Source organism: Pteronotus mesoamericanus, unplaced genomic scaffold (genome assembly GCF_021234165.1).
Source record: "Pteronotus mesoamericanus isolate MK-2021 breed Mesoamerican mustached bat unplaced genomic scaffold, CSHL_Meso_final contig_73, whole genome shotgun sequence".
Taxonomy (NCBI): domain Eukaryota; kingdom Metazoa; phylum Chordata; class Mammalia; order Chiroptera; family Mormoopidae; genus Pteronotus; species Pteronotus mesoamericanus.
In genome coordinates this window covers 35,077,319-35,086,935 of record NW_026555245.1, presented here as the reverse complement: position 1 = coordinate 35,086,935, position 9,617 = coordinate 35,077,319, and the positions used below count along the sequence as shown (strand labels likewise).

The following is a 9,617-nucleotide window of genomic DNA, read 5'->3' as shown; positions in this document are numbered from 1 at the left end:
TTAGTTATTTGAACTGTCCTGGCTTCTGACTTCTGCACGAGTAGATAACTGAAAGTTTACTATACATACAACAGTAATGTAACAATCACTGAAAGTTTTGTTTGGTTTTGGTTAAAATTTTGGGAGAGAAAAACTCATTCCAGGTGAGGGGAAGTTTCATCCCTTCACTCAATACAATTATGGACACCTATCATGCCGAGCACTGTACTAGGTGCCTTTATACGTTTTCACCTGTACATTTTAGTATTTAATCATCCCAACAATTGCGTAGTTTTGACAAAAGAAACTTTGATTAGAGAAGTTAAAACTTCCCAAACTCTTTCTGTTACTAAAAGGTAGAGCCCTCTGGGAATCTGTAATCTAGGTGAGTAAGCAGGAACCTTCATAAAAACACCTTAAGGTAAATGCCATCATAGATTATGCATTAGCCCAGTGTAGCTTTCCGAGGAAGGCCTGGGAAGGGCTTTCTTCAATGATACAACTTTGACCAGAAAATACTGGGCTGTGAGAAGGGAAGGAGGTAGGAAAAAACTCACGGTAGAAGCAAAAAGTTTCATAGATGCATGACGGCCAGAGATACCTGTGTGGTCATGGAATGGCAAGTTGCTGTCACTCGTGGGATAGGGTACTACAAGATGTCAGCATGTGACAAGCTTGAAGATAAGATGAGATGTCACTGTAGCAGGCAACAGGGAACCAGCAAAAAACCTCAGCCAGGGGAATGGCAGGATCAGGAGAGCATGTGCTCCCCTGGGTAGGAGGAGAGACTGGAGGCAGGGAGGCTGGTGGGTGCACTCTAGGTCCTGGGGGCACGGCCTGTGGAAGACCTGCCCTGGGGTCCTGTCAAAGGAAAGGGAGAACTTCAATTCCCATCCAAAATGTTCTCTTGTAACTCTCTCCTGCGCTTATTTCTTGGAAAAGCCAGGTTAGAATTCCCTAATTGCTTGATTTGGAAGCTATTTTGTTTGTAGTTTGTTTTTTGTCTAGCAAGAAAAAAGGAGCTTTTTTTATTTATTGATTTTTTTTTTTTTTTTAGAGGGAGAGAGGAGGAGAGAGGGAGAGAAACATCATTTTTTGTTGTTGTTCCATTTACTTATGTATTCATTGGTTAGTTCTCATATGTGCCCTGACCAGGGATTGAACCCACAACTTTGGCATATAGGGATGACCCTCTAACCAACTAAGCTACTTGACCAGGGAAAAAGAGGAGCATTTCTGTGTGTATGTTTGTGTCCTTTTTTGCCCAGGTCCTGGTTAGAAAGGAATGAAAATGGAACACTAGTGATCTCAAAAGGATGGAAGGGATAGAATTTGATTGAACGAGGAAACTAAATGATGGCTCCAAATTTTAAAACTGAATGACTAAGAAAATGGTTGTCTCCCTTTGGGAAATAAGACAATGATTTTGGAATAAAGACAGTATGCTTATTTTAAATAGATTCAACTGGAAGTTGGAATAAGATTTTCATGTAGAAATATCCAGAAGCTGTTGAAAGGCAGAGCTGGTGTCCATTAAAAATTAGGGGGTGGAGATATAATCAGCCTACATCTATATCCATGGACATAAAGTCATAGGTGGTAGTTGTTTGTGCTGAGGGATAACATGGTGACAAGCGAGAAAGACTGCCCAGGGCAGACCTTTCAGAGTAGAGCAGGAGAAGGGCATCTACAGAGGAAAAAGAGAGGGGGTGGGAGAGAGAGGCAAGAGCAGCAGAATATGCAGAGTTGTAGGGGTAAAGGGAGGAGAAGGATGTAGCTGCAGGGTCTGTGCTTGATGATAAAGTGTCACTTCCTCTGGGCAGCCTTTCTGCCCTCTCCCTTCCCCCCACATCCAGGACTTTCTTATCTAGTTGGCCTGAGCACAGATGACATTGAGGACAGCTCAGCCACCAGTGCTGGCTTGCGTATCAGTTTCCCCTTTAGGTTGAATGCTCCCAAAAAGCAAGACCTGTGTGGGGTAGAGATTAAGGCAGCTCCTTGAGAGCAGTTTCAGGAGAGTGTTGGGAAGGAAAGCCAAACTGTAAGGTGTTATGGAACAGGGAGATGGTAACAAGTGATAGGACGGTCAGGGAGTTATGAGAAAAGGAGAGAGAAAATTATATCAAGAGAGGAGCGGAAAGAATATAATGTTTAATTGTAGGGCAGGAGAGATTTGAGTATGTTGCTAAACTGTGATGAAAGCCAATGAAAAGGAGAGAGGATGAAGATGAATGAAGAGGCAGTGAGTGGGTAATATCTGATGGAGCAACGCTGAGAAGCAACTGGTTAATGCAGAGGAGGGGCGGGTCTCTGAAAGAGGGCAGGGGTGGGTGAGAGTGCAGACGATTGTAGAGGCGAGAGGTGGCCTACGAGGTGCGAGGTCAGGATGAACTATGAGAAAGGTGTCTATGGCTTAATGGAAGGGGAACCCCCCCCCCAACTAAACGACCTTGAACTTGTAATGTTGCCGTCTATCAGTCACTTTTTCAAAGCTTCAACTTTTCTTTAGGTAAAATGAGGGTATTACCTTCCAACTCCCCAAATCAGGCGGCATTGTCCCACTTTCTTGCAAGTACTTTCTTGGCTACTTGCTTTTTTATTTTTATTTTTATTTTTTTAAATTTGGGATGTTCCTTTCAGAGGGCATAGAACCTGGAAGGTGGTCTGGATCTTATCAGCAAAGCAGGAGGTGGGTCATCTGAGCATGAAGTGATAACAGAGGGCTGAGCGAACAGCCCTATGGTGGTGGGCGTAGGATAAGGACGTCAACGCGCAAGAAACCCAAAAGGATTTGCAAGCATCAGTGGGTCCCCAGGGTTGATGGGAGGACAAGGATGCCTGATCCTGGAGGAATCAGGCCCATTAGCTGAAAAGTGTTCCGGGAGGTGTGGCCACAAACTCCCTCACTGAACCGGCTCCCAGGGGAGGGTTATAAGAGAGGCGCGCACCTGGGGCCCACGCACCTGGAGAGGCTGTGGGATGGCGTGATTGCCCGCTTTTGAAGGCCACGTGGGAGGGCCCGTTAATTTTTACGAGGCTGCAACGGAGTCTCAACCTTGACACCAGGGCGCTCTGGAAAAAGCTACATGAACCTGCAGAGAGCACGGGGGTTAAGTGGGCATGTTTGGCGTATTTGGGCTACTGCCAGGCCGGTGTAGCCGGGACCAGGAGGAGGTGGGTCATTTGTGGTGCAGCTCCTTGCGGCCGCTGCAGGAACTTGAGGAACTTGATGCTTTGCGTGCCCGTTGCACAACCTTATGCCTTTTTTTTTTTTTTTTTTTTTGTAAATTGCAGAATGTAGCGAGGCCCCGCCCTTCCGCGCCCGGCCGCTGGGCTGCCCCTCCCGAGGTCCCCGGCGGTGCTCCTTCTCCTGACGGCGCTGGAGGGCCTGGCGGCGGCGGCCCACGGGGCCCATGGCACTGCCCGCCTGGCTGCAGCCCAGGTAGGGCGCTCGGCCGAGGCCGGAGGAAAGAGGGTGCGGGGAGGGGGGCCGCCGGGGCGGAGTCTCCCCCACCCTACCAGCGGCTGTGCAGGCACCGGAGAGCGCTGAACAGCGCAACCCTGTGCCCCACACATTCTTGAACTTTTGACCAGCGATTAGCTAGTTTAATTCTCTCGACAACTCCGGGAAGATGGCTCGGTTATTTCCCTCATTTTACAGATGAGGAAATAGGAAGGACAGGCGGGGCGGCCACCGCTTCATTGTGTGCGCTCTTTGCCTGTCCTTCTTCCCTTCCCTTCCTACCCGGTGCCATTCCGTTGGCTTTCTCAGACTTCTTGTAGCAGGATAAATTTTAGATCTGCGGCGGAAACACCTATGGGGTGTGTGTATTCGAGGGCCCAGTTCCAGGAAAACTCATTCAGTGGTAGGGCTCGGGGACTGCGTGTGTAACCGAGACTTCAGGTGATTCTGATGCTGGTTTAAGGGAGGTATTCCTCTTCCCTACCCCTTCAGCAGCTTGTGTCACCAGCGGGGTGCCGGAGTAAAGTCATAAAACTACACTGTGTCTGCTTTCCAGCCTTACTTTTCAGAGGTTTCACGTGCCCAAGTAGGAGCAAACCTTGTCTGCACTGGCAGGGCCTCTCCCACTACCCTTCTGAACCCCCAGGGAGCACTTCAGCCAGTGCTTGGCTGGACTCCTTCAGAGGCTTGTCTGTCAATCATCTCTTAGCCGTCGCTCCAGCAACCCATTTTTAAACCCAGCTTGACTTCCCTTTTCTGGCCTGAGCCATTAAACTGCCTTCTATGTGTGTCTGATGAAGGAAACATCTGCCCTTGCAAAACAGGAGGCCGTGGAGAGATACTGACCTAATCACATGCTGCAATCCAAGGTCAGGTGTGTCCAGTTACTGAAGTACCCACCGTTTGGGAATGCCGTCCCCGTTTGTAACTGTAAAGCAGTTACCAAGTTCTGCACTTACAACACATATTGACTACATCAACCCCTTCTCCATGTATTTTTTAAAAAAATATTCAGAGTAGTCTTTGCAACGCTTACTTTATCTGTTGTTTATCTGTTGATGAGCAGCAAGTTAGAACTTTATCAAAGATGAAGTGGATTTTGAAATAGAACCATATTTGACTTTAAGCAATTTAGGATACTCATTCGTGGATGGTGTATGCAATGGTTTTTTTAAAATCTGATGACCATTAGAGGAATAACCAAATAAAAGACTGAGAGAGAACAGTTTTCTCTTGTTTGCTCAGGTTGACCAGTAGGTTAGTTCAAAGATGTTTATTATGCTGAGAGGATAATTATAAAGGAAATGTTTAATTGATTTTTCTGTATTTATAGGTATAGGAAGAATACCTATCTTTTCATCTACTACTTAATCCAGTTCTGTGGCCACTCATGGATATTTACAAATATGACAGTCAGATTCTTTTCATTTGGAAAAGGTAAAACTCTAAAACACTTCTTGATTTTTTACTTTTTTCTTGTTTTCACTTAGTCTTGCTTATATTAATTTTTTAACTTCTACCAACTTTACCTAATATCCTTCACTCCTCTAAATTTAGTGACCACATTTTTCAGAAACCATACTTCTTGCTGAGTGCAAAAAACAAAATCTTTTTGGAGCAGTGGGCAGGTAAGATGAGGAAAAGAGGTTTGGCTTCCCCCTGAAAATGTAGACATGGCATTGAGGTGATGCCGTTTCTCTCTGTCCTCTTGGTTCTGGAATGAATCTTAGCAGATTTGGTGTGTTTTGAGGAAATCTGTAAATTACAGGATGTATAACATTTTATGCAGAGAAATGAGAAATTAACCAAATTTTTCCATTATTTTTAACTTCTTAGGTTTAAGGTAACTGGAGACTACGAATAAATAAAAGACAAACTGTATACACCCAGGCCTTTATTTGGTTCCCTTAAGGAATACTGTGTCCCTAAGAAAATGACACACTTTGTAGATGACTCATCACTTATATGGAAGTTGGCATTAATGGTTTAAGTTATAAGCTTCTTCCAGTTTCCTAAAATGTAAAGATTTTAAATAGCATTTCAATGTTCAGAAAAATGAATCACTAAATTTGTCAAAATAACATTCTTTTCATGTTCCATCCCCACATGAGTGTCATCGCAGTTTACAACTGTTGAGTGACTTGACAATGTGAGCAACTGCTGGTTTCAGCTGAAAAACGAACATGTAGAATGTGTCTGGGAAAAGTCATGCTGTGCTCATCAGTTTAGACTTTTGTATCATCAGGAAATTAATCACCTTTTGAGGCATCCTAAACTATTTTATGTTGCTTTTTTCTTACTGCAAATCTACAGGAAAATTCTTTTCTTTGTTAAGAACCTCCAAAGGTACAACCTCTTGAATTTTAGCTGAGTGTTGCGAGTCTTCAAGCAGAGGAAAACACAGGCAATGGGAAAACTTCCTTTATATTTTTAGAAAAAACAAACAAACCACTTCTAGGCCTTGGAAGCTGGCTGTGGCTTTGTGGGCATATCACAGGTCATTCACAGCACAAGTCACAAGCCATGGACTCCTTTACTGCCTGGCCTTTCCAGTGGGAAAAATTGCTTTAGTCAATGGTCTATTTATTTCTTAATTTTATCCTACTGTTATACTTATGAAAGCTACTTATTAAAGAAATATCACCTATTCATATGGAAGGCAGACTGAACACGACTAAGTGGGGCTTCAGTAATAAGTCTTGAACCAATGTAAAATTAGTAAGCGGCTTATAGTAAGCTAATCACCTGAGCCAGTAACACCTGCTTCCTTCCTCTGTCAGGGAGCTGTGTAAGTGACAACGCTCGTCAGAGCAAGTGCAGGCCACTGGAGAAGAGCACAGGCTGTCTCGGCCTCAGAGCTCACCTGTGAAATGGAGATGATGTTAATAGTGTGCACAAACAGAGCTGCTGAGGAGAGAACCCTGTAGTGCTCGATGGTAATTTAGGATCACTAGGCAGTAAAGAGAGCAGAGTCTTCCTTAGATATTTTTTGATATGGCAGGATTTCATTTTAAAATTGAAACTGACATATTTGTCCTATTTAGGGGAACATTTGTTTCCCTCCCATTTTAGCTCTCTCCAAATTCAATTTTTCATTTGGGCCCTATACAGTGCAGACTCCAAAAGCCCCCACTAGAGGTTCAAGTTCTGGTGTTTCAAACTAACCAAAATTGAGGGGGGTTGATGAAGGATGAAGAGGGTAAAGGGGACCAAATACATGGGGATGGAAGGAGACTAGAATTCAGGTGGTGGGTACACAACAGTATACCAGTGCCATGTTATCAAGATGTACACCTGAAGCTAATGTCACCAAAGTAAATTTAATTAAAAAACTAACAAAAATTCAGAGAACACTAAGTATGTATAGGACACACATACTTGATACACATAAGATGTTATTTGATATCATGGCATCATTAATATCATTTCTATAAAGCTTCTCTGAAATCTTATTTTTCTCATCTCTCCTCAATGGAAAAGCTGTAAGCATAACAGCTTCTGTAATAAACTCACCTCCAACCTCTACATTATTTAATTCTCATATGAGGGCATGTTTATTGATTTTTTTTTTTTTTTTTTGAGAGGGAGAGAGTGAGAGAAAGAGAAACATAGATGTGAGAGAGAAATATTAGTTGGTTGCCTCTGTATCCACCCTGACCGGGTATTGAACCCAAAACCTAGGTATGTGTCCTGACCAGGGATTGAACTTGCAAACTTTTGGTGTATGGAACGATGCTCCAACCAACTGAACTACCTGGCCAGGGCTCCAACTTGTTTATGTTTGATCTAGTGTAGATTCTACTGGTTACTTTTATGCAGGAATTGCTTTATAATCTCATAAATGAAAAATAAATGCTATAGCTTTGGCCATGGAAGCTTCTTTTTCGAGTTTTTACTTGTTTTTGGAAGAGGAACCATTAAAATGTACTATAATATGAACTGACTTCTTCAGTTTCATACACTTAATGATGTAGTAGTCTATCTAGGAAATTTCTCACATGTACAATGAAAACAGGGGTAAATGATCTCAATTTTATTTACAAGTGCTGTAGATATGTGGGTTGTGCTCTAGTTTTTATTTACTATATCTATATTTTTAATTCACTGGACACAGATTCAATGGTTGACACTTTTTATGCTATCGGACTTGTGATGAGACTTTGCCAATCCATCTCCCTCTTGGAGTTGCTGCACATATATGTTGGCATTGAATCAAACCATCTTCTTCCTAGGCTTCTGCAGGTAGGTTTTAATCATGTTATTATTCTTTTTTAATCTGTTTCATACTGAACTTGTTTTATTTATAGCCTCTCTTGACTTCATGGATGTTAAAAAGCCAGTCCTTGCATACTTATAACCCAAATCACTAATACAGAGAACTCCATGAAAAATTACCCAACTTCAAACACTGGACCGTTGGAAGAGCCAACTGGAAACATTCGGGGCAGTGAAGCTTGTTGCCCTGTGCAAAACCACAGTGCTCCTCTCCTGGAAGGAGATTTCACAGGCACTTCCCACTCTGACTGCCAGCGCCTTGGGCAGGAGAGGGCCGAGGAGAGGCACCGGGTTGGAGCTGTTCAGGTTGGGTTCGATGCCTGGCTCCGTTACCTACCCTGTGGGATCGCATCGCCCACAGTCAGTTGGCTGTTTTGGGGAAAGGACACCACACACAATACTGGTAAAGAGTAGATGATTAAAAAAAATCTTAATTTTTTGAGAAACCTCTGTACTCTTTTTCCATAGAGGCTGCACCAATTTACATTCTCACCAGCAGTGTATAAGGGGGCCCTTTTTTCCACATTGTTGCGAGCACTTTTTATTTCTTGTCTTTTTGATAATAGCCAGTGTAATGCGTGTGAGGCGTTAACCCAGCCCACTGTGGTTTTGATATGCATTTCCCCTGTAACTAGTGATATTGAACATTTTTTCATGTCTGTTGGCCATCTTTTCGTATGTCCATATGTCTTCTTGGGAAAAGTGTCTAGTCAGGTTCTTTATCCCATTTTTAGTCAGGTTGGGTTTTTTTGTTGTTGTTGAGTTATGTGAGTTCTTTATATAATTTGCATATTAGTTCCAGATGTTCAATTATAATTTTGTATACCTGAAAATTATATAATGTCATTAACCAATGTTACCCCCTATAAATTTAATTTTATACAAAGTCTCTTTCAGAGGGGAAGGGGGTAGGAGGAACCAGAAGAAATTAGCCAAAGAACATAATATATGTATATCTGCACAGCCCGGGGACATAGAAAACAATGTGGTGAAGGCACGCGAGGGGGGCTGGGTGGAGGGGTGTAAAGGGGGGCGTGGAGGGCATCTGCAATAGTGTCAACAATTTAAAAATTAAAAAAAAATAAAAAGTTCCTTCTACCCCTATTCAGAGAATAGAATATTTCCTAGCCATTTCTTATTCACTCTGCCACTTTCACTGAATACAAATGGAGAAGAGAGATTGTTCATGGTTATCTAGTATAGTGTCTAATCATAGACTTGGGGATCAGCCAGACTTGGAGTCATATCCCAGTTCTACCTCTTAGTAGCTGTGTGCATTTAAACAAGTCGTATAGTTATTCCAAATCTTATTTTCTCATGTGATATGAAAGTAACATGTATCTCACAGGGTGACTGAGGAAGTAGGTGAAATAAGTTGCCAGCACTTAGTTAAGGGGTTAAGGGTCAGGTGACTATATTGACATGTATTTAAAATCTTCAGAAAAAGGTATTTCCATGAGTATTGCCTTTTAACTATTCACAAAATAAATTGGAAAAATGGATAAACAACTAAATTTGACAAATTTGCATTGTAAAAATAAAATGTCAGAGGTTGATTATATTGCTAGCACATAGCAAAGTGCTTAGAATATGAACCTTCAATTTTTGTTGAATGAAGGACTGACATAGATCCTTGAGTTAAAATTTGCTTAAAATACAATGAAAATTTAAAAGATGGAAATAGGAGTCTAATACTAAGGAACTTAATAAGAAATCAGCCTTTTATCCATCTTGAGTTTATTTTAGTGTACGATGTAAGTTGGTGATTGAGTTTCATGTTTCTGCGTGTAGCTGTCTAGCTCTCCCAACCCCATTTGCTATTTTTACTTCATTTTATGCTTCTGCCTCTTTTGTCAAATATTAATTGACCATAGAGACTTGGGATTATTTCTGGGCTCTC

The 9,617-nt window shown here is 42.3% G+C and overlaps 1 protein-coding gene across 2 annotated transcripts in view; it reads left to right on the top strand.

Annotated features, from left to right (window-relative positions):
- Window positions 1-3,320: 3,320 nt before the first annotated feature.
- Window positions 3,321-9,617, top strand: part of HACD4 (3-hydroxyacyl-CoA dehydratase 4) — a 31,055-nt gene continuing 24,758 nt past the window's right edge. For both annotated transcript variants that reach the window (XM_054583288.1, XM_054583287.1), the window contains exons 1-3: window positions 3,321-3,421; window positions 4,776-4,879; window positions 7,557-7,684. In XM_054583288.1, the coding sequence (XP_054439263.1) occupies window positions 3,393-3,421; window positions 4,776-4,879; window positions 7,557-7,684 (261 nt within the window). In that variant the 5' untranslated portion in view covers window positions 3,321-3,392. The remainder of the gene's footprint in view (window positions 3,422-4,775; window positions 4,880-7,556; window positions 7,685-9,617) is intronic.